This window comes from Larus michahellis, chromosome 2 (genome assembly GCF_964199755.1).
Source record: "Larus michahellis chromosome 2, bLarMic1.1, whole genome shotgun sequence".
Classification (NCBI taxonomy): Eukaryota; Metazoa; Chordata; class Aves; order Charadriiformes; family Laridae; genus Larus; species Larus michahellis.
In genome coordinates, this window is record NC_133897.1 from 154,708,593 (window position 1) to 154,734,173 (window position 25,581).

Sequence of the window (25,581 nt, forward strand, 5' to 3'; positions counted from 1 at the left end):
TGCATGTAGGAACATGCTACAATCCGTTTAATTGAAGAGAACCCTAATCTAATGGTAGCTGACTTGCACTTTGAACTCGCAGCGCTGTACAGAGGGGGTTTGATAATTCCTTGGGCAGAACTCCTACAATTAAACCTCAGGCCTCATTACAGGCTCTCCCAGTACTGCGTGCTTAGTCTGTCAGACAAGTGCCTGCAGATTGCGCTGGGATCAGTTTGATGTCCCACATTATTGCAAGGAAAGAGTCTTCTAAGAACTTTCTGGAGTTATTCTGAGGTTACTATAGTTAAAATAAAAAGAGATTATTTTTTTCCTTCATCATTTAAAGAAAAAGGGCAAACCTGTAGGCCTTAAATTCCTCCCAGATCTGTGCAGTTTGCAGTTGGCAAAATATAGCATTTGCCACCCTTGCTGCAAATGCCTGAGTTAGGATATAAGAATTCCTCTGTGTATTGAGTACAACTTCACAGTCTCCCTCGAAAAGGATATGCTGTATGTCATGGAATTATTAATAAAAATTGAATGTGGCGTAGTTTCAGATTTACTGTCATATTAAGGTTACAAAATTAGCTACAGAATCAACTGTTTACTCTGGCTGACAAATGAATCCACCCCGCCTTGAGTGAAAGATATCTTTCCTGCCTCTGAAGAACCGCTGGCTGCCCGGGTTCTCTGGCATAAGATTTCTGCTTCACATGTTTTTCTTTTTCCACTGATTTCTGCGGAGTCACCCTGATTTGTGCAGACACAAACTGCGGAGGAACCAGGCCCATGGCCTCTGGTGGCACCCAGGGGGTGAGCAACATTTCGCAGATGCAAAGTGTTTTGGGCAAGCACACACCTCCCCATGCACCCACCGTCCCCCCACGGGCTCGCTCTGCACCCGCCAGCCCCATGGCTCGAGTCCATCCTCGGGCTGCAGGGGCAGAATGCCGCGTCCTCACCATGGGTCAGCGGCCACAGCTCTCCATCCGCCCTCTTGGAGGCTGAGCCACCGCACAGGTGGTACATGCCCAAGTGTTGGGTTATGTGGGGTGGGACATCTCATATCCTGCAGATACGTCTGCTCTCCTCAGAGCCTGGGGAAGAGGACGGAGGGTCCTGGCCATCACTTTCTGTCCCAGTAGGCGCTTCCTTCTATGCCAGTTTAATACAAATGCATCCTCTGCTTGCACTTTTTTCTATGCCCGCTTAATGGAAATGCAGTCCCTGCCTGCCCATTCTCCACGGCTGTTTAATAAGCACTTGGCCACCGGTGTGGCCCCATTCCAGGCTGGACGCTGGATACCGGTGCATCCTGCCCTGTCTCCAGGCTGACTCAGGGCCTCTCCTCGGCAGCCAGTGGGTAGCAGCCCCTGTGGCTGGGGTGAAGGGAGTCCACTCCTGCTGCCGCCGCCTCCCTGCATGGGCAACGAGAGGTGGGCACCCAAAGGGATGACTTGGGTGCATCGTACCACAGTGGAGAGACAAGCTACGAGACCATGTTTCACAGAGGCATCTAAGCCAGTGATGGGGTGGGGAGCAAGGGACCCAGTTTCAGCACACAGACCTTTGCAGCAATTTCCTTGGTGGGGTGAGCATCTTTGTGCTGTTTCAAGTGTCCGAGCCCTTGCAGGGTACAGAGGGAGCCTGGGAGCATCACTGGGTCACCACTTCTGCAGCTGGGCATTGAGCTACTGTGGTGCTGCCATTGCTTGCCTGTGAGTAGCCTCGGTCAACACAAAATCACCCAAACACTGCTACAGGGTCTTGGTCATTACCTGCCAAAGAAATCTCTTCCTTTCAAAGAAGAGGGATTTGTTTTCTGAGTCTTGGTTTTGGTGATTATTTCAAGAGAGAAAGTCTGATTTTGAGGCACAAAGTGTAGTTTTCCTGCATCGTTCTTCTGTCTTCTTGAGGTTTCAGCATGTCAGTCTTGTTAGACTTTCAAAACACTTCTCAACAGCAGTAAATACCCATTCCTTGTATCCCTGAGCTGGCTCCCAACCCACGCGGCATAAAACCAAGCTGCTCTTCTCTACCTCCGGGAGACGGGAATAGCCCGGTTTCCCGCTGGCTTCACCGGCCTGCCAGTCACTCTCAGCTTGTTTTGTTGCAATCCAAAAAACACACCCTTCTTCAAGCATTGACACATTTCCCAGGTGTGGACACCCTTCCCGAAAACGTGGGTCTGTGTTCGTCTTCCCTACCTCCGGCCAAGAAAGGCTCCTGCAACCCTTCTGGTATTTAGGCACCTAGATCTTTGATGTCTCTCCCCTTCAAAGAACACAAAGGTGTGATCCATCTTTTACCGACACTGAGTTTCCATCACATTACGTAGGACTAATAATCCTTTAGGACGTATCATTTCATTCATCTTAAGTGCCACAGGCAGAGCTGAAGCACAATACCAATACCTCACCATCGATACTGTCAGCAGACAGAAATCTTGTTTTGTGTGCTGACAAAGTTCTGCACATCCAGGATGATATATGTCCTAGTTGCCAGAAAGTTTATTTGTTTATTTAAAGTGTATGTAGGCTTTCATTCATAGATAAAGAAAAAAGGAGAAAAATATTCTCCAGAAAGTTCTGTCTTCACCGTTATTGAACCACGCCCTGTCCTCTTTATATACGAAATATTGCCAAAGCCACAGTCTTTCATCATGTGGTTCCTTTTAAATAACCTCCTAGGTACTAAAGGTCAGGATGATTTTAAAAAAATAACCTGGTAGTATGAAAGAACTTTTTTTAAATGCAAAAAGACAAACAGAGGAATCCTACGCAAACTTACCATAAATACAAGGGATGAGGATGATGATGAGTGGAATAAACTACGTTCACATTGCGTTCACCTGTTCTACTTTGTCTCAAGCTTTGTTCAGTTCAAAACTCCAGTATAAAAATAGAATTAATTAATTGCAATTCTGAGTCCACTCTTGTAGCCCTTTCCCATAGATTTGTCCTTCGACTCTACTGGGAGTAGTCACACGACTGCAGCCTTAACTTTGTAGGTATTTTTATCCATCCTCACTACTGAGCTTATTGCCAATATTGGTTCTACCATCTAATTAAGGTGAAGGAAGAAAAATGAAACACTCTCTACTCTTTTTATTGGGCTATTTTTGTCAATTTTTTTTTTGCTTCTCCACATTATTTCAACAAAGAAATATTTTGGAGGGTGGGTACATCCTGTATTTGACATTTGTCCAAAATTGAATAGTTTCTGATACTCTGCAGAAATTGCTGGTTCTTTTTTCTATAAATATTTACTTATTTCCGAGCCACAGTTTTGAATTACTTCAAGGCTGAAAATCCAGGCACTTTGAAGGTGATTCACAAGCAAACCAGACACCTTTGCCTTGGAGGTGGCAATGTTGACCCGTACCAGGATGGGCAGGACGGGTGGCTGAGGGCGATGAAGGGTTTGGTTGAATTGAATTCATCTCCAGAGCCCGTGGAAGACCCCAGGACAAGCTGTGTTTGTGGTGTGTGTGAGTGTCAGAGTGTGTGTGTGGTGCTTGGTTACAGACGTGTGTGCATCCCTAACCAATTCTTCGAAATGTTGTTATCCAGCTCTCTAGACAATTTAAAAACTGTATAATACCATGCTTTATTTCAAAATCTTCTGTCTGTAACAGACTATATTATTGATTGGTAATTTTATATGAGAGCATCCATGAGTCACAGTCAGGGACCAGGCATCTATTGTTCTTGGTGATGTGCATAGCGTAAAGAAAGATGATTAAAGTGCTTATTATCTACTTTCTTCTTCAATTTCCCTCCTACTCCAAAACATCGTGTATTTTCTGGGACCCGAGAGACTGCCTTGCTGAAGGACAAGTGCGTATAAAAAAGGATCTAAAAACAGCTTTGTAGAAGATTTTGAAACCGTTAAGGTTCTACTTTAAACCCATGGTACTTTTTGGTGACTGAGGGTTGTTTCCACCCTTTGAGAGCACGGCTGGGCAGATGACAGCTGAAAAACCTGCCTTAGAGCCAATCTCACTACTTCCCTCAAATATTCCTGAAACTGCGTTTCCTTTTTCTCAGCAAAGGAGAAGCCGACACGGTGGGACAACCCCTGCCCCTGCCCGGGGCAGCCGAGGCCACAGAGACAGCACAGTCCTCTCTCCTCCCTGTTCCTCTCCTCCTTTCCAACCCGAGGCAGGGGCAGCCTCGCCGCTAGCCAAGGGCTAGCAAAACAGTTTCCTTCCCCTGATTCTGGTCCACATCCAGGCTGGGAGGAGGGCAGGCACTGGTACCCCGGCAGGTCAGGGTCCCCCCAGCACAGCATCCCTCTTCGTGTCACCCCTAAGGCCCAGCTCTGGCTGGTTGTCCCCAGCCCTCATGCCTCCCTCTGTCCCCCCAGCAGCAGCATTTCCTCCGTGTCTTGGACGCGGGGACCCCTCTCCCACCTGCTGCCCCACCGCACAGCTCGTCTTTCCTCCTGCAGCCTTCTCTGAAAAACAAACCTCCACCCCCAAAACCCACATTTTTTCCAAGCAACCCTCCCACTTTCTGTTTGCCTCACCCTCTCCCTCATTATCCCGGGTCTCGCTTTTGTTTGTCTTGGCTATTTTTGGGCCGGAGGCTCTTTGGGGAAGGGAATACGGTTTAAGTGTCGCCTGCTCAGGATGTGAAGCGTTCGATTCCTTCCAGCTGAGCACAGCTGGATTGATAAATGAGGCATAAACTGGCTGAGAAGTGTCTACCTGAGCGTGGGCACTTGGTTAGCTGAATCAGCTTTAAAAGGTGTAATTCATTGAACAGGTGTAACTTTATGTTTAGGAAAAAAAAAATAATCCTACTTTAAAAGGCACAGGTAATAGTTTAATGCTAAAGTTTCAGAGGAAATCCTGTACTCTACTGCAGTGAAGTACAGCATATTCATATGGTAGCCATAGCATAAACTATACTCCGTGGTTCTGAGCACCTTCTTCAGTGTTGTCATTCATGAAGGACCACAAACATTCATGGTGTTATTTACAATGACATTTACATATCATTAGCTGGAATATGGAAGCATAAGTGTATAAATTAAAAATGGTGTCATGTACTAAGAGGCAACTGTGCTTCTCCCTAGCCAATAGCTCTGTTAAAGTGATTCCACCGATACACATTTTAACTATATTCCTACTTGATACTATAACTGTGCTACCAATTGCTAAATTGTTGTATTAAATAGAGCTAATGTGGAAAGGATTGGGATGGAAATGCTTAGAAGAGGTATGTGGGATTCTTCTTCTTTTTGCTGCTCGTAAGATGATTATTCTCATTCTAATACCTCCAACACCCCAAACCTCCACATCTGTCAGAGTCATGGAAACATCTGGTCTCTATTTTGCACATTTGAGACTCTGTTGTTATAATCTTTTAAGCCTTTTAATTATATGTAAAACCAGTTTCTGTAGTAAAAGTATGTAAATTACTTCAACACAAAACTAGGAATTTTTTGTGTGCATTCAGCGTCATTTCTCAGCTACACTGATGAATGAGATACTAATATATAGAATTGGAAATATAAAAGGGAATTTATTCCTTTTGATACAAAAAGTGATGTGAGAATTCAGTGAAAAATGAAACCCGAGTATTTTAAAGCAGTATGTCCCATTTGTACTCTCTGTAAGGAGAGCACTTCTGATGAGCACCTATCATATCTACCAGGAACGTTTTTCTCATTCTTTACTTAAGATCCTCTCATCTGTAATAGAGGAATATTTGTCATACAAGGCTAAATGCTGATGGCTTTTCCGCCCTTTACACAAGGGAAAAGAATATGTTGAATACTCAAGCTCTGTTCATGTGGTTTAAAGGAAAAAACACGAGCACAGTCTCTCTCTGCAGCCACTGAAGCCTTTGGTGTGCAATGAGTGATCACTGGTCCTTAAAATTACGTGAGCTTCTGATAACAACACTCACACACTCTCTGTTCCCTTTTTTGGGGGACCCATGTCTTTGCAGGTGCCTCATGCTGCAGCTGAGGGCAATGGTAAATGATTTTTATTTTTTTTTATGTGACCTCTCTGTGCTCCCTTCCTTTAAACACAGTGGCAATATGTGAGGCTTTCCAAGCCCGGCAGGGCCCTGCATCATCTTTCCTCCATGAAATTACAAGCTGTGGTTAGGGCAAAGGTTGTGAGCTCTCCAAGAATGACGCCGGGCCAAGAGTGATACTGGGCCAAATGTCTCTGTGGAGTTACAATCAGTTGTAACACGACTGCCTGGGCCCACTGCAACTAGAACCTTTAATACTTTTTACCTTCTTTTACACCTCTACAGTGATCATGAAAATCCAGGGCTGGCCAATATTTACTTGGCTCACATATTAACTCCTAGACCAGAGAGGGAGTAGCAGAGAGCCAAGCCCAAGATAAGGAGTGAAACCCACATGGTCTGTCTTTCTTATTAGTTCCTACTTCGGAGACAAGAGTAGAACACCAGTCAAAAAGTAAACTGAAAAATTTAATTGTTTTATAAAATAAGATTATGGAATTCTATGTAAAAATCCAGCTTCTTAAATATGGTACATTCACTTCCTCACAGAATATTTAAATATTCAGGTCACGTATGCTATATTTTCACCATATTGAATTAAAATCATTGGATAAATTAAAACATCCCTACCAAAAGATACCACAACTTATACAAATAAAACTAAGCAATAATATTTTTTTAAATACAAAATGTAAAGAAATTAATAACTCTTAGAGCATGCTACAAAACTTTGCCAGAAAAATATATGGAATCATTTTTGTTTAACTAGAAAATATACAGTGTGCTTTTCATTTCTCTTCCTAAAATTCAGTCTCATACAATTTCCATTTAACTTAATAAATATGTACAACAAAAATGTTTATACCTCAAAGAATATAAATAGCAAATACTGTAGTAGAGCCTGGTCCGGCATTCTTTTCTCATCCAGTGACTATAGTGGGGCTTTTCAACTCTGAATGTGCAAAAATGCAGAATCAGGCTCTTAGTGTTATCAACAGGTTAATAGCTTTTACAAAAGTGATTTTATTTAAAAAAAAACTTCCAAAAACACTGCAAAAGACTTAGAGCTATTCCAGTCAGGCATTTCTATAAATAGTAAGACATAATGTAGGAAAACAACGTTCCAGTTTAATTACTGCTGGCAGTAATTAGGGAAAAATAGTCAGTGGAGAATGAAAAATATCTTGAATTAGACACATCTTACTTTCACTGATTTAACTTGGTTCCTTACCATTTCTGAAAGGAGTTTCTGGTGTAATCTATACATTGTAAATCTGTGAAGAAACTTAATCACCTTCTTCAGACTTTGGATGGTTGGTTTTGGAAAGTGGTATGTTTTCAGGTGCTTCAGTCCATACATTAAACCTTTAATGGTGTCTTGGTCACCATTCTTTATTCTCCACAGATTGAGAAGCTTCAGAACTCGCTCTGTAGGTTGACATAGTTTCATTGTGCGCTCGATGTCTTCTTTTCCCACTTTCTTGCCTGGTAAGCTTGCCATCAGCGTGTTGAGATGTTCAAAGGTGAGGTTCGGGTGGCCAATATGCCTTAAGACACTGTTTTCACAAAGATCGATATCTATAGGAAGGGAAAAGGCAAGAGAGATAAGTACGATGCATTACATCTTTACCATGGCCTACACAAAACCTTCCACATTTCCAGGTGAATACTCCTTCCTTTTTTACGTTATTTCAAATCATCCTATCAGCAATGCTATTTTTTAGGCTGATGAAAAGCACTTAAAAATTTAATTAACTTTGCAAATACAAACAACGCCAAATTACAAACAAAGTTAGTAACAAGTATTTATTGCTGTATGCTTGTTTCATCTATCTTGTAAAATATTATGCATGTGAAAGGAATCCTAATGCTTGGTTCTCTTCTTCCGAAATGTCTAGGCAAGCTTTGCTAAAATAAAAATTTTCGGTTTTGAAGTATTCTAGACACTTCAGAGTCTAACATAAGCATGCATATTAAAAAAGAAGAGGGAGAAAAAACAATTTCTGCAGCATTTTTCAAATCTGTTCCGAGTGGACAAAAGGTCATTCTAATGTGGCAGTTGCTGATGGTGGCTTACATGAAAAGAGCTGGCCTGACTCTCGTAAAAACCTCGGTGTTAACATTGCAGCACTGTTTCACCTTTGACACCTGTCTTGGCAGATTCAGCACAAACAAAGCGGTGAATTGGCATGACAAATAGGTACCAGAAGGGAAAAAGAAAGGAAAGCCTGTCTGTGTATTCCTCACTCCCATGCGTCCCCATTCCATGAATAGATGTCGTAGTCCGAGCTGTCAATCTCCACTTTATAGAAAACAAATTGCAGCCTCAGTTGCAGGCATCCAGCTTCCTCTAACTTCAACAGCCACTGCTCAGATGTGACAATGGGAAAAATTTTCCCCACTTGACCAAAATTCTTCGTATGTTGTGCAGTCTCAAAAGGGGATCTTGGCTGTGACCAGCTCCCAAAGGGGATACACGTCTGAGAAGAGTTCAGTCTGCGACTGATCAGGAGAAGCTGAATTCTCTTCCTGCTTCCTCTCAACTTCACTGTGCTTACTGCATCAGTAAATCTCAGTTAAGCCCTGCAGGTCCTTCTCAGAGCATAACACATCAACAGGAGGTATTTGATCCCAAGCAAATTTTAAAATGCCATTCAGAATGTTGCTTTTAATATAAGTGTTATCAAGATAAGGTACCTTGAATAATCTTCTTGACCATATCCTGTTCTTTGTTTTGCTGCTTCCATAACTTCAAAAGCTGGAAGGTCTGCTCTTGAGTACCGTGCCTTTGTTTAATCCTTTCGATATTTTCTGTGCCAACCTTTGTCCCAGGCAAACTGTCTGCTAGAATGTTCAGCCAGTTAGGTGTGAGAAAAGTAGGAACAGCAAACCTGAAAAAGGCCTCCTCGCACAGGGTTACATCTGAAATGAGAAAGAGAAACAGAATATGTCAATTGTTCTGATCTCTGTTACCCTGCTTATCTCTGAAAAAAAAAAGCAAGTAGCAAGGATGATAAGAAAAAAAGGCTTAAAAAACAAACTAAGTGGTTTTAATAGTGCTGTCGCTCTCTGTGCTTGAATTCCATTTGTTCTAATCTACAATAATTAAAACTCTACTAAGGCCATCACCATAGCAGGCAAATGGTTACCAAGCTAGATATTTTTATCATAAATGCCGATACGTTAATTTTAACTGTAATTAAAGGTACGTTTTCAGAGCAGGTATGTTTTCAGTCTTTCTTAATATGATACATACCTATTCCACATTTTTGAGGTGTTGTATCTGTATTTTCCTGACAGACGTTGTCACGAACTGCATTCCCCTTCAAGGCTATTTTGAAACCCAGTGCACTGCAGTTTGTGTGCTTTAGACAGGCTGCTTTGGATGACGTTTCATTCGAGAAAAATCCTTCTGGACATCTCTTACACACAGTGTCACTCTCAGGGGTACCTGTGGAAATAGGAGAACAATGCATCCAATTGCATGTAACCTCAACTTTAAAAAAATACAAAAATACAAAAATAAAAGAACATATTCCTCCCCAAATTGTCATGCTTCTGCTTTTCACATTTCTGATGTATGAAGGAATCACATTTAGAAAAAAACCCCACACTTTAATTTTTAAAACCAAAAACGTTTCTTGAAGAGAGTGATGTTCCTGCTGGAGTAATAGAGTAAATAGCACTCTTACATACACTTGTTACCAACTTTAAAATCAGCAATTACTGGTTAAATCAGTAATTTAGTAAGGTAATATCTTTAAATCAGTAATTACTTGAGTATATTCAGACGTTACATGATGTCTGATCTTCACCCTTCAACTGTACAAATATTCTGTAAAATTACTAAATGGCCCAAGAAACTGCTCTAAATTTTACTCTAATATCTGCCCAGAACCTTACTCAAACAGGTTACTTTAGTTCTAGCTAAAAATATAACCTAACTAAATATCAACTAAAGAACCTCTGAAAAGTACTGTCCCTGCTTAAATATTAAATTATACAGGAAAATAGAATTTTTGAACTTTTTTCTGGGCTTGAATAAAAGATTATTAAAAGCAAAAAAAGTAGATCATCCAATATAGCAAAAATATTTAATATACATGCAAAAGTTTTACTTGGTGTTTTAATTTTATAAGGCATAGTTTTACTTCAGGATGAAATATATAATATAACAATAGAATGGCAATATATGTTTCTATTGCATTGACAAAGAGGAAAAAACTAATGCATGAAATGGGGAACAACGCAAACAGTCTAACCACCAGTGGCAGGAAAATAACAGCACCAATAAATGCTGTATATTCACTCTTAATCAATCTTTATTCAGCCAACATTTAAGCAAGTGCCTAAAGTCTAATATCTAATATTTCATTATTGAACATGAACTTAAGCACGTGCTTAAAATTCTTTAGAAAAAAATGGAAATTATGTTTGAATAAGAAAATGCCTCCATCTAGTGTATTTTGGAAGTATTTACATGTGGATCCTTATTTTAATGCTAGCTTTTAAGTAAATTTTATTTATTTGGGACATTTCCTTAGAGAAAAAGAGTACGAATCTCCAGTTTTCAACCAGCCGTGCATAAAGTATAATACTTGCATACACGCAACCTCGCACTTCTTTCATCAGACATCAAGTGAAAACAAAGGAGAATTTTTCAGTTGTGCATCTGAAAATCAGAGACCCTGTATATTGCCAGACCCTCCAAATCCTCCGCCCTCTGCCGCCAGTGCCCAGCCCCCAGCAGCAGCGTCTGCCTTTGCGTGTTCTTGCACAACGTGCACTGCCTGTGGCTCTGGGCTGTACCAAACCCCAGCCAACACCTGCGCCTGGGCGGGCAGCAATTAGCTTTGCTGAGAAGTCTGAATTTTTAGCAACTTTCCCTGCTACAGACGCGCGGCTGTTGTGTTCTGGCAGTAAGGAAGGGGAAGAAAGGAGAGTCCCTGCAAACGGTGCGTCGTTCTGCTCAGAGCTTCCTGTATAACCTTTGCGGCACAAGAAGGGAATAAACCGGGTAATTCATCAGTGTTCACAGGGTTGAGCATAAAGTGACCTCCCAGCTTTGCCAGCTTCTTCTTCCCTGCTTATCTGGCCGCTCAGGACCCGGCTGCCCTTCCGCCGCTCCCTCAAATTCTCCTGGAATCCCCCATTCTCCCCAGGGAAACGGCAGCCGCCGCCGGGGAGGTGGTGCAGCCTCGTAGCAGCTCTGCTTCCCCAGCACAGTGCTGCTAAAAACTCTGGCACATACAGGGCCGACCGGGCAGAAAGGAACAAAACCTTAATCTGCACTCACAAAAGGGGACTACCGAAGTAAAGTGATCTGCCCAATGTAATCATGAGTGACCGGCAGTGGGGAAATGGATTTCTAATGTTTTAAGCTTCGAATCAGACACTGGACCACGTCATCTCCCTGTGTGGCAGTGGAAGCATATTTCTCTACATTTAGGTTTTATTTCACCTGAATTTACATTGTTACAAAGTTCAAAGCTATCATATGGCAGAAACCGGGAACACAGTGCGGGCCATGCTCATTAAATTCTTCGTCGATGCCTCATCTCAAAAACTGACTATTGACACAGAGGGATGCAATTATTTTTACAATGTTTTCATTCCTTGTTTGAGGTCTGCTTGGGTTTAGCTGGTTCATTCTGATGGTCTTTTGGAAACCAACTTTCCAATAAATTACACGATCAGACAATTTATCTTCTTCCAAAGTTTGTTTCATTTTGAACTGAGGGATTCAAATTTGTCTGCCACCATTTCACTATGCTCGCAGGGATGCAGCAGGCTGGTTGCTCAGACAATTTATACGTCTTTGTATCCCAAACGTCTTTCTGAGAACTTTGTTTCTATCCCCGTTTGACTTGCTGCTGAGGTACAGTGGAACCTCATTAACCCAAGCCCCTGGGTATAACGATTTAGGTTAATGAAGGTTTATAATATGGAAATGTGGTAGCTGCCGGTGGAGATGCTTAACAGCGGCAAGGGCATTAGAATAATGCTTAGTTAACCAATTACTCGGGGACTAGTGAGCAGCTACAGCAGCAACATTACTCCTTACCTCAAAGTTGTTCTCCAATGAGACGTCCATAACCCAAGAAAGGAATCCCGACCTGTCATTCAGCGTAGCTCTGAATTGTACAGGCCAGCGCTGGTGTTTCTCACCATGTATATGGAATTCCTAGGGAAGTAATTCTGCAGTCTGGAGACTGGTTGCCTAAGAGTTCATGTCTGAGGTGCTTTGATTCACTTCCTCAGTGCTCTTTTCTGGGCAGTTATCAGTCTCTGCTCCAATGACAGTTTACAATTCTTTCAGGCTGTATTAAATATGGGAGCTAAACTGGGCCGTGACATTTGCCAAATGATAAATGATGTATTTTGTTTTGAGAGAAGAACTTATTATTGGTTTAACAATTTATGTTGTCTTAAATGAAGAAAACACTCCACTGAAAAGCGCCGCTTCGCTCTGTAACCCCACCAGACCTACAGCACAATGCCAAACTGCTTGACAAAGAAACAGTTGTTTGTTTGGTAATAGTAACAGTTTCCCTAAGAATTCCACTTAGGATGCTGATAATTAATTATTACCACATATTGCTGCGATGCTACAGCTATATTAATATTGTTGTAATTATACACTTGGTGTCAAATACATAGTGCTCCTGGTGTTTGTCAAGATATACAGTTGCTTGAAACAGCAGATTTCAAAATGAAAAAACATTATTATTTATCGCACACACAAATACTACATTCCAGATAATGTTCCTTTAAAAGAGGCAATCCATCATGTTTCTCATTAGAGTGCAATTTGCTACATTTGCTACTGCCATTAAGTTATATATTACTGTAGGAGCAGGGTATTCCACTGAGAAACGTTCCTTTGGCAACCGTCCAAATGATGCAGGCTAGGAACAGGTTCAATTGGCTTTACAATTTACTGTCCTGGAATTTCATCTGGACGAGCCTCTTTCCTAATCTTGTAAGTGCCACGCGAGCCGTCGACGTGCAGTAGAGCTCTAATTAAGTCTGTGCTTATTGACAAGCGGTACATACCTGGCTGCGCAACGCCGAATCCGGGAGGACACTCCGTGTGCTTTAAACAAAACTCGAGCTCCAGGTATCTGCCTTTGACGCACTGGCAGAGGCGGTCCTGCGTGGGGGTGCACTCCTGCTTGACGTACTGCAGCTCTTTGCAAACGGCGCTGCAGTACTGGCATTCGTCGTTGCTGTTCCACTCTTCGGCGTAGTACTGATCCGGACACGGGGCACACTGCGTCGGGCTGCTGGCCGTGCAGTGCTGCTTTACATAGCTCCCAGGAGGGCACTGGTCACACAGCAGTTGGCGAGATGTCCCTGGGTCATAATGGGGATACTTGCGGGGAGAGTCGTCCTGGATGGTCCACTTCACAGAAATGTCCAAGAGCTAGCAACAGGAAAATAAAACATCGCTCGCTTTAGTTCTGGGGAGCACCAGGGTCACAAAGAAGCCTTCATTTTAACAAGTTTATGACTCTAATCATGTTGCTATCTTCAAAATAATGTTTGCGTTAGAAATTTGTGAAATATTAGCCAGTTCCTGGACGCTCCCATGTCTGTCTTAGAACAGGAAAATTTTAGGATCTTCCCAACGTAAGTACTTCCTTGTTCTTCCAGAGTTGTAGATCCTGTTCTTCTCCCATTTACACCCTTTTAATATCACCGGGTAATGACTTTTTACTGCCTGGCACCACAGAACCTGGCCTATTAATTTCATCGGCAGCAGGCTTGATGAACAGCAAGGCGGGGATTATGCACTCCTGTGTTCTTAAGTATCAAGTACTTCAAATGGAAAAGAAATGGTACCCAAACTTACAAATCTGTCCAGTGTACTGCACCATGACCACACATACCTTCAAAGGTGATTCCTTACAATATTTCTTTTTACTAGCAACGAATGGCTAGAACAATACAGGGTACTTTTTAATGTCTTCCATTTAACCTTGCACTGAAATGCAGCAGTTCTGGGCATAAAACGTGGCAGCTACATTGAGTTTGAAGATGCAGGTTCAGACAGAGGTAAAGAATGCTGCAGTTTATGAAGGGTCCATTAAGGATTTAAGGTACATTAAGGCACAATAAGGAGAGGTGGGAAGTGTAGCAATAGGATGAGAGGTAAAACAGTTTTAAACTAAAAGAGGGGAGATTGAGACTAGATATTAGGAAGAAATTCTTTACTCTGAGGGTGGTGAGACACTGGAACAGGTTGCCCAGGAAAGTTGTGGATGCCTCATCCCTGGAAGTGTTCAAAGCCAGGCTGGATGGGGCTTTGAGCAACCTGGTCTCTTGGGAGGTGTCCCTGGCCATGGCAGTGGGGGCTGGAACTAGATAATAGGTCCCTTCCAACCCGAACCATTCTATGATTCTATGATTCCATGACTTGGTCGCATGAGCTGGCAGAGGCCGGCTAATGCTTTCCCTTCCTATCTAAAACCACAGACTTAGGGCTGTCGTGAGGACCTGGGTCAGTACCGGCACACATCATGACCCCTACACTCACTCTGCTTCCTGCAATGCTCTGCTTTGCTGGTGTCATTCGGGGTCTAAAGAGCCAAGATGGCCCTCCTCTTCTGTAGAGACAACCTCCCTCTCACGTCATTTTGGCCTCCTAACTGAAAATCTGGTTCCATGATTCCACCAGTCTAGTAAAAAAATAACTCTGGAGTTTACTCCCTACATACCGCCCTGAGCCCCTCAGGGTCCACCTGCAGCTCACTCTCCCCACTGAGAACTTGTCTCTGTCCCAGCGCTGCCTGACCGACATGCCACTTCTCTTCTAAAACTTGTACATTTTATAACAATGAAGTAAACTGGCTCTGAATTAAGATTTTTAATATATCCATTCAAATTACAGATCCAGCTGACTTGTCTTTGTTGCTATTTTAATCCCAGTCAGTTAATATGGAGTTGCCAAATCAATTGTAAGAACATATTTTCCTCTTTTCCAATGCAGATGTCCCCAAAGTGTAAGTGGAATTAACTCTTTTTTTTCATTCAGACTCTACATTGCTTAAAGAGGTTTCATCTAAGGGCCTCACTTCTGCCACAGCATGGCACTTCTTAAGTGATAGTCTTATTAAGGTTGGAAAGCGTAATATAATGGTACATCTGCATTAACATAAGTCCCAGCGTTTGCACCAAGTAATACTGGGTGCCTAAATTAGGAACTCTTACTGCTTAAGAAAATATTCTTAAGTGCATTCTTCTGTAGCCTGTCTATGATCCCACTTTTTACAGAGCTATACTTAGGCTGAAGAATGAAATGCAGATAGTATGGATATTCCCCAAGGCCTCTTCTAGTTACCCTTCACTAAGCCCTGTAACTTAGCCGGTCTGTGATTTCTACAGGTGGAGATCTCACTTTTTCTTGTGGTCTCAATGCACAATCTCTTCCACTGTGAGAAATTCCTTATTAGTCATTGAAGTTTGATGTACCACTCCATTTTTCTTAAATGACTGGATCTGTTTCATGCCATCTATTTAACAAGAAGGTGTAGCACATTTTTTAATGGTGAATGGCTTTCCATTGATGAAAAATGCACCCACCCTTGGTAAATCTACAGCTATTACTTTAGTAATAAGGAATTCCTGGTAATACCATTAATTGTTGATGTGGTCTGATTTTCTCCTACAGTTTTTATTCAGTAATAGATAATACAGCATCCAAGAATCCAAGGCTTGCATGGACACACGCATTCCCTTCACAGAACAGACTGCAACATGCGGCACTGAAGCTACAAAGAAAAGCATCAACCCACATTTCATGCAGACGTCTGCGGAAACCCAGGACAATACCCAGCACAGATGAAAATCTGACACCATGAAAATGATTAGGGACAGCAATCAAACATGCTGACAGCACGTCCTAGTGCAGAAACACCAGTTTTCCTTCTCTGCAGTGCACAACCCACAACAAACCCGAAGCTGTCACTGCAGCAGAATCTGCTCCTCTAGGTCATGCCTCTGCCCTTGGTGACACATTTTCAGGTCCCAAATGTGTTAGTTGGACCATTTTAAGACTGCTCAGGTCCCCTCTGCAACATGCAGGAGTAAAAGCAGCAAGATTTTCTCTGTTTTCCCGACTCAACAATTTACATTGGAAATCACATACGAGGCAAGTGAGAAGTTTTGCTGCAAGGGATGATTGAGGATTAGAAATAATTCAAATAATAATTTAAATCCAGCAATCTGGGCTACAAGAGCATGGTTTTGTAGGGAAAAATGGAGACACTTGCTTCCTGAAGAACCTACAGCTATGTGAAGCAAACCAATAAAAACTGAAAGTAATTCAACACAATTTGAGAGGAACTGATTTTAAAAATTGAGTAAAAATACTTGGACAATACATGTGTGAGACCATGCAAAGTTTTGCCTTTGGAAGTGACAATAGCTATGAACCGTTAATGACAACCAGAATGCTACTAATCTAAATCAGCACAACCAATAACCATAATACTAGGATTAATAAATCAGTATCGCTAAAAGGACAATCAGACTTTGCATTTGATTTTTTCTGTGTGTTTTTAAAAGAAAAGTGCATCACACCTGTCTTCCCTTCCTTCCCAGAAACACACATTATGTAGCTGCAATAATCCAGCCGTCCATCCATCAGTGGCTGAGCCAAATGTATGCAGGATCCAACTCTTTTATTTAGTAAACAATTATGAGAAAAAGCTCCTCAGTCAAACTAAAGCTATAAATGCAATATCTCAGTATTTTACCAGAACATATAACACATCATTTTAAACATAGAGCTAGGTTACCCTTACTGTTACTTTTTGACTACTGTGATCCTATCGGTACAGTGAGCTGTGCAACTCATTGCCACAGGACATTGTAAACAGTTGAGTTCAAAATGCAACTGGTCATAGTAATGGAAGAAAATTCTAATAAAGGGCTATTAAACAGAAACATCACCTTTAGATCAGGAAATCCCAAACCACAAACTGTTTGAGTCTGTAGGAGTATTTTGGAAAAATATCACTATTTTTATGCCTTTTTCTTCCATGTCCTCTATGCATCAGTTATCAACCTCTGCCATAGGACTCATCAACCTCTGCCTTTTTAGGGCTTTTTGTCTGAATTAATTTTTTCTTAGACCCAGTACAGCCATTAGTATGTTGTTAACTACGTTTCCAGACTACAACCCCCAATTCCACACTTCTTCATAAGACTACTGTAGGTCACTTAATAATACTTACAGAATAGATCAGCAAAATTGTCTTCCATGCAGACCAAAACCACCTAGCACACATAAGTATTCTGAATATTAATACGCAACCTGAAAATGAGAAGTTATCCTTGAACCTACATCAAGTGCCAAAGTAGAAGCAATCTATTTTTCAGAAGTTTTGCAAAAATGCAGGAAGAATGGTGGAAGGTAATTAAGTATGATTTTTACTAGTTTTACTGCAGCAACTTGACATGAAGAGAATGAAAAGACCCTTCTTGTCCCCAAGCTCACAGAATAAGCTAGAGGGCAACGTCACTAAATTGTCCTTTCTACTGGCCTAAGACACATTGAATTTGTGCTTAGATTAGCAAGTTGGGTCACCCACTACAGTAGATTTTTAGAGCAAAACAGATGGTGCTGAGCACCTGACATCCACATTATGCGTGATTCGAGGGGGGTATTTTGGACTAACTTCAGTCTGCTCTCATGGACTCAGCATGCGTTAGTGGTTACAGTGCACCTGGTGTGCCTCTGGCGTCTGTCTCTGGATTTACTTTCATCAAACCAGTTCACTTTTGTAAATCCACTTTGTGCACTCCATGTCCACTCTGATGTGCAAACTAAAATACAGTAAATAAGGATGATCAGGAGAGGCCCTTCAAAAGCATGTTCCTGAATCAAATTAAAATGCTAATTCAATGCATTTTGAGTCATTCCTGACATTTCTCCTCCTAAGCCATGCTATGACCAACTTGTTAGCAAATTCTCAGTTACATAAAACCTCTGATTGACCTGAATGCCAATAGTTAGAGGTGGGAAATGTACTAAACACCTTAATCTCTGCGGTAAGTAATACCACTATTTAAGTACATGAAAACGAGTGATCAGAACTTACTAGTTCTGAATGTTGGTCTTCCTCAAAGCTTCACAGAAAGCAGGATTTCTCCCTAATTCTGCTGGTACTGGCCTGTTTTGAACTTGCTGGAGAAGAAGGCATGTTCCAGTTTGAAAGAAGGAAGAAACTACAAGTCTGGCTTCAGTTTACTGGAATCAGAAGTAAAGACAATGAGCATGTTTAGCCTTTAGCCCTTAAGAAACCAAAACTGGAGTCTACCAGTACTACACTTGACCAAGTTACAGATTTGTCATTCAGATGATTGCGTAAAATTCTGTTCGTCCTTGTTTAGGAAAGATTATTTCAGCCCAGAAGAGGTACCAAGAAAAATTAGAAGGATATAGAGAGCCTCATCTTGAAGAGGATCTTGACTTGTTCAGTATCTTGGCAATTCAAAACAGTACCTATAGATTCAGTACAGGTAGACAGTAAACGCACACAGAGAGAACCTTCTCTGTTAAAGGATAATGCTGGCAAATGAAAAGGGGATTCTCTCATCAGAGGAAGTTTGGAAACAGCCTTTTACTGAGAAGCACGTGCAAGAAAACCAAGTAGTTTAAATATAACTCCCATGTGTTTCTGAAAGCAAATATATAATTTGGTTTCCTGGAAGAGCTGGGGAACAAACTGAAAAGATCTAGGCAGTTTCTATCAGTTTTAAACCCTAAGCATATCCTTTATATCCCAATACCAATGGAAGCCAGTGATACTCAAGATCTTGTTCTTCATCTCAACAAACTAACTCTTACTCTGATTCAGAGAGCACTCAATTGCAAAGCATTTTCTTAGTGGCACTGAAATACACCCAGTATCATTAACTGCATCTATCAACCTACGGGGTGACATTTACCTCTAGTGTCATGGGCTCAGTTCTGAAAGGACTGAAAAACTCAGTCCTCGTGCATCTCCCTGGGCCAAATCCTGGGTACCTTTCAGGATGGCCACCTCCATGCAAGGAGTTGGGATGAACTGTAAATACTGAAATATAAGTCTAGTGTAAGTCAGTGTCATGCAAGTAAATACTGAGAACTTATTAAAAAATGAGTTACCCAAGGTTAAAAAGTAGTTCTTTGATTGTGTCACTCAACATGTTAGACCTAAAGCTATATTTTTCAATAACCTCTTCATGTCAGCACACACAAAATAGTCAATGCTAACATAAAAGGCCTGTGCAGTCCATTTATTTGAGCCCTTGGAAGATGCTTTTGAAAGGGAAATAATGTGATTGTAAAATTTCGTTTCAGATCTTGGGCATGAAAAAAGTACACGCCCTCTTCTTTCATCTTTAAATGTAAGGCAAAGAGCCACTTGCTTTTTCTTGTTGAATAAATGAACTGGAAGACAAAGCACATAAAGCAAAAATCCTTCAAGCATCATCCCCTTAAATCACTGCTTTGTTAGAGAAGAGAAAGTGGCTTTTCAGCATATGAAAATATTATTATATAGCTTGGGTTTGTGGTTTTGGGTTGTAGACCAAAGGAGAATGTTTAATTTGCTGAGAAAGATAAATCTGTTTCTGTTTTGCATTCCACAACTATTCTGAAGCATATTTTCCTGCGTGATAAATAATCGCTCAAGGCATCTGTCAGATTGCTCCTAGTGTTTGCATTGGGTTCAAAGTAAAACCTCACAACTCTCCTACTTTGCTTTCTATACAAAGTATTTGGACAAAGCTAAGGCAGGAGGCCTTCATTTACCCTCAGCCCTTAGGCAGAATGCCTCACTGAAATCGTGCACAGACCCCAAAGAAATCTCAGTGGCAAAATATAGCACTGATGATATTGAAGAAGTCCTCCTAATCAATAGCTTGTCAAATCAAAACAGCATCTCTAGATCCAGTACATGACAGTGTGATGCTGGAACAGATCCACGGCTGTCTATGGCAAATAACCATTGCAAAATATTTGTCAAAAAAATTACTCCCATCCATCTGGGAGATACTCAAACCTCATCCTCCTCACCTTACTGTTCTGGGGGGCCCCATGCAATCGCAGAATTTAACCTCTTTGGGCTGACAGCCACGCAGAACAGCTTACCCCATGAGTCGCTCAGGCTCACTGAGAGCACAGCCCAGACGAAGGACCTCTCGGCAGACCGCAGCTGAGCATCAGGTACACCACGAAACCTAAATCAGAGTCTTTTTCACTGCTTTGAGTTTCGCTCATAATGCTGTTCCACCACTCTGCCAACTGCTTCAGTGCAATCCACTCACTTTGGACATAACGAGAGTTACTTTTGTGAAGTAAGTCTTCTGCTTTGTAAAGTGGAGGCTGCTCTTTTATATCACAAATATAACCAGTGAATATATTTCGAGCAACCTGTATTCCTAACTGAGGATATCAACCACTGTCTCCATTTCTCTGTCAGTAAAGCAATACGTCAACAATTCAAATCTTTTAGAGACTTTGTGACGCTGTTAGTTGCCACTCACAAAGCAATTTAGGACTCTCAAAGCAATTTAGGGATCTAAAATATTGTTTCATTTTCAGTGGTAGGAAAATTACATTCAACAGAAGAGCAGTTTTGCATCTTATCAAAGAAGTGTTAAATTGAATATCTTCGTTTATATGAGCTACGTTTGCCTGGAAGCTTGTGGAAAGAAGAAAAGACTAACCAGCTACTCACTAAAAGATACGTCCTATCCATAATTCCTATTTTGGAACATTATTAACCAGACTGACAGTGAGATTTAGAGATCATCCAAACCCGGGATGTTACCACCATGACTACAATCTGCTTTTGCACTGAACAGAATTACTAACAACTGACATCTAGCAAGAGAAACAGTACATCCAGTATTACAAGCAAACAGGTGTTTTTCTCCAGGAAGACCATCAGAGTAGTAAATCTCCTAGTATAAAAGTTAAATACAGAAGGAACAAAATTAAAGTTTCTGTGAGATTTGAACAATGGACGTTACTTAAACTGTGACAATATCTTTTAAAAATCCTTCTGGTAACCTTGGTGTTTTATTTTTAACCAACACACATGCAGACAGACAGAAGGAAAGTCAGACAGAAAGATAACTCCTACCCTCGCGGGCTGCAAAGCCACTGCTGCCTACACACAGCAAACCCAACAGGCAGGCCAGAAAAAGAATGTCACATGCGTCCAGAGATCCAAAATAGAGAAAGGTCAAGTTTAAGGGTCAAGATAGTTACGTGACAAGTAACGAGATCCAGCTCTGGGGAATTTCTTTCAATGCAGTCTGATTTCATAACGCTTGTCTGTTTGTAAGCAGTTTTAGTGTTCCAGCAAACAACATGCACATGTGTGTACCACCACAGCAGGTCCCCTTTCTGAAACCTTAGCAAAGAGGCCAAGACTGAAAGAACATCACGTCCAGAGAGCCTTTTTTAGCTATGGTATCTCCAAACTAGGCTTAAGGTGTGTGAGCCAAATGCACACAACTTTGAACTGCTGTTGTGCCTCTTACAAGTGTTCTTATAAAACAGGTACTAAAACTACTTTTCTGAGCTCTAGCACATCTGACAGTACTTAAACTTCTCTGGCAGTACTTAAACTTCACAATAACTTTAAATAAATTGCTTTTAAATAATAATTTAAAGAAAGAGTTGAATGATGAAGCTCTCTGGTATGTACCCCTGCCACTGACGTATTTCAGCTGTGAGACTCATCTGCCAGGGGATTATGCTGAACTTCATCAAACGCTATTACTTTATGGGAGAACATGAACAGGCACATTACATTTAATCAAAATCAAAATACTGATGTGATTATTTTATGACAGCCACAGATAAGACGCCAAGCCGATAACAGGCTATTGCTGAAATTCCCAGATTAACTTCCCATGCTTTCATATAGACAAAGAAGGCACAACATCAAATGTGAGATGAAAAAGTTGTCCCGCGTTTCAATTCACTGACCACACGGTGACAATTTTTGCTTCCCTTGCACCATTAATTACTTTGGGTTCGTTTCTCAAAAAGCTCTTTCAGAAAGGCATACAGAGAGTAATAAACATGCATTACTCATCGGATCCTGGAAATCTCGTTGCATTTATAAAGAGCTTTCAAAATAAATGGATCTCAGTTCTAACATTCTCCCACAACATTAATGCCACTGTACTCACCCAAACAACCCAGGAACAAGTTACCGCGCAGGCATGCATGACAGCCTGTTATGGATATTATTTCTTAATGTGTTTCTTTGAATGTTTTCTTCTCCATAAGATTAATAGCCTCCAAATAGATGTTACACAGTATTTGTCTGTACGCAGGTTTTAATTATTCTAACACCATAGACAATTCCATACGGCTAAATGGATTAAATTACACTTTGAAAGATTTACTGCACTGCTAACATCTCTAAATTTGCATCTGGAAGTATCTTGCTAAATCACCAAGTAAACAAAAACTTATTGAAGTGAGGGCTTGCACCAGATTTAATAACACAACTTTTTCTGTAATAGCTACTGACACAGTTACTAATTCATTACTTTCTCGCACAGGAAGCTGAATTTTCTAAGCCAAAACAAGCACCACACACTTGTGCTTTTTTCTGAAGTTCACAGTGGTTTTGCTGGGTAAGAAAGCCAGCCCAGTATCTGAGATAACTGACCAGTGCCAGTGCAGCAGAGATTACAGAGACGGGCAGTGATGGAGCTTTTGTTAATCAAAAACAAACATCCCAGCCTACAGTTTCTAAATTCATTCCTAGATACAGTGTTTTGTGTCAGCCCAGTATAATGAAGCCTTATAGAAGGAGAGAGAAAGAGAGGAAAAAAGACAAAAGAAAAGCAAACCATGCCACTACCTTAAGAATGGGATGAAAGTCCCTGCTGCCTCCCTGGAGCTGGACGTGTCCATTGCACTCCAAACCTCACCAGGAAAGCTCGGCGTGATGAAATGAAAAGCGTTTACCAAGAAAACAGAGAGAAGGCAAAAAAAACCCCAAAACCCAAAAAAACCAAGCAAAAAAAAAACAAAACACAAAAAAAAACCACCCCAGAAGAAAAGCCATATGTCTTTACAGCCTGATCTCTGAAGCTGCAATGCATCTTAAAGCCTATCTACCTCTCTGAAGGGACTTACCACAAGCGTGCAGCACAGGAACTTGTTCATTGTGGTCGGTGGAAGAAACCTCAGCGAGCTGGGAAATCAGGCAGAGAGTCAGCGTCCGCTCCAGTCTCCTAGCAGCCTGCTTACATCCCCCAACATTAAAGACACGATATATATATAGTCCCGGTGTAACAGGAAGCTTTGGCTCAGCTTTGATCACTCATTCCCTACCATGACCAAACTTTTCTCTCTCGCTCTCTCTCTCCCCCTCTTTTTTTTTTTTTTTTTTAAAGGAACCTGTAAAACTTGATGACTTAATGGAACCCTTTGAGTGCTGTAACCACAGACTGGAAAATGCAGGAGGGAGTGTCAGGGGCTGGCCAGGGGAGGGTTTAATTGGGCTCTGTCTGTCTGGCTGTCTGTCCCCCCCTCCTCTTCCCTCAGCAGCTGGCTTAGAGAATCATAGAATAGCTTGGGTCGGAAGAGACCTTTAAAGGTCATCTAGTCCAAGAATTGGAGGGGACACATGTCCGGGGATGACAGGAGCTCCCTCAGCATTCCAGGCTCACGGGAGACATGGTTAAAAATCCCAGCCCCAGGGCCCGCGGCCCCCGCTCACAGGGCCCTCCAGCACACCCGGGGCCGCCATTTCCCCGGGAGGAAGAGGGCTCCTTTTGGCTCAGCTCCCCAGGGCTTTCCAGGAGCGGCGTTGGCTGGGAAGCAAAGGCCAGGGAGGGGGAGGCTGAGGGGAAGGAGGATCCCTGCTGGTTTCCCTTTCCTGCTGAGGCAGGAATGCGAGGAATGGCCCCATTGCCCCTGTCTTCTGCTAAGGCAGGCCTGTGCGACATGATGAGCATCCGGCTGCCTTAGCCGCCACCAGCCAGCACTGGCCCGGAGGAGCTTTGTGAGGAGGAGAGATCTGTGGGAACGCTTTTGCACGTGTGGTTGTGATTTTCCAGTGACATCCAGTCTACAGAAAAGAGGAAGGCTTAGTGTTTTCAGCAAGCCCTTGTCCACAGTAGAGGCCCCACTCAGGCGCCTGTTCTTCCTTCCCCCACTTGCCATGCAGTGCTTTTAGTTAGCAATGGGCATTTTTCTATAGCCATAAGGATCAAACCCTGCTCGTCTTGCCTCCCAGGATTTCTCAGAGGGCTCCCTGGAAGCCCCAGGGAACCTGCATGTACCAGGCACAGAGCTGAGCTCGGCTTCCCAGGCAAAGGTGTGGAGAAAGGATTTCTTCTCCCAACCTGCAGATGTTCGGAAAGTGGTTATGGGAGGCTGTGGGATCCTGGGGTAGAAGCCAAACCCAGATGTGTCTCCAGTTTTCACAGATGGTTTTCTCTCCTTTTTCACAGGCCAGACCAAAACCTCAGCTCTGGATATTCCAGCTCTCGAGCACTTGAAATTTGGGGCCCATGTTGGCTCTGGGTTGTGCAGTTTTGCCCCTTTGAGTCACAAGGCTGTGCGGGATTGGCAAAAGAGTGAGGTGGAAAAAGCCTGCATATTGTTTCACAAAAATTCAGCTACGCTAAGTCAGGAAACCATCATCTTAAAGAAGGACAGCCTAGGCACATTCCTCCTTACACATCTGTAACCGTTTGAACACCCATCAAGCATAACCTAAGATTGAAACAGACACTCATTGCACTCATCAGGACAGTAAAAATTCGACACCCTTGAATTAGTGATGAGTTCTTTGTAAGTGGTGACGTGACAACTAGCACAGATACCTTACAACCCAAGGGAGTATTGCTGGCATCTGGTGGGTAGCAGTCACCACTCGATTACTATTGCACCTTGAATGGATGCTGTAACTGTTCTTGTAATCTTTTCAGAGCCTTTTAGTATTTAGCATCTATTCTTAGAATATCCTGCCCAGGTAAAGGCACAGTAGTACCAATAAACAGGATCTACCTCTACATTTCTACATTTTCGTTGTGGGGTAGGGGGAAGGACTATTTTTGAGTTTGTCCATCTTTGGTTTTGGCCATCTTTGACCGTCTCAGGGTAGCTATGCATGTGTACTGTATTCTCCATAAGGGGACCAAGTTTAACTGTGAACCAGATTGATATATCAACTCCATCAGCAGAAGTTATTTAAGCAAAACAAGCTTTATTCCCTTAGAGGTCAAGAGCTGGACATGGCAACTTGTCTCTTCTCCTGACTGGGAACAGCAAGCTCCAGTGTCAACCCAGAGGTCCCTGGGAGGTGCCTGAGGCTGATTCATTGCTTCCTGCTCAGACACAGCAGAAAGAAAAGTACCAAACCTATAGCAAGCTCCCCGTGATTAATGGAACAGTGCAACTGAATTTCAGCGGGCTTTGGATTGGGCTGTGTCTTCTCATTGCCAGTGCCAGCCATAAATACACAACAGCTGGCTCTCTAGGGAAATATAAATGTAGCTCAAAAGCCTGTGTTTAAACAGGTTAATGTGAAGGGAGAATATTGTTCATATCAGAGATCAAAATATTTTGTGC

The 25,581-nt window shown here is 42.1% G+C and overlaps 1 protein-coding gene across 1 annotated transcript; it reads right to left on the reverse strand.

Annotated features, from left to right (window-relative positions):
- Positions 1 to 6,425: 6,425 nt before the first annotated feature.
- Positions 6,426 to 23,542, reverse strand: TNFRSF11B (TNF receptor superfamily member 11b). Its single transcript, XM_074577717.1, has 5 exons — positions 23,137 to 23,542; positions 13,032 to 13,401; positions 9,232 to 9,426; positions 8,673 to 8,897; positions 6,426 to 7,553 (listed from the first exon to the last, which is right to left on the reverse strand). Exons 1-5 carry the CDS (start codon positions 23,164 to 23,166, stop codon positions 7,165 to 7,167), a joined length of 1,209 nt encoding a protein of 402 aa, XP_074433818.1. The 5' UTR covers positions 23,167 to 23,542; the 3' UTR covers positions 6,426 to 7,164.
- Between the last annotated feature and the right edge of the window lie 2,039 nt (positions 23,543 to 25,581).

Coding starts and splice junctions, on each gene's coding strand:
- TNFRSF11B (XM_074577717.1), bottom strand. CDS start 23,166: ATGAACAAGTTCCTGTGCTGCACGCTTGTG. Junction 13,402..23,136: donor TCCTGTGCTGCACGCTTGTG/GTAAGTCCCTTC, acceptor TCCTGTTGCTAG/CTCTTGGACATTTCTGTGAA. Junction 8,898..9,231: donor ACCTCAAAAATGTGGAATAG/GTATGTATCATA, acceptor TTCTCATTTCAG/ATGTAACCCTGTGCGAGGAG.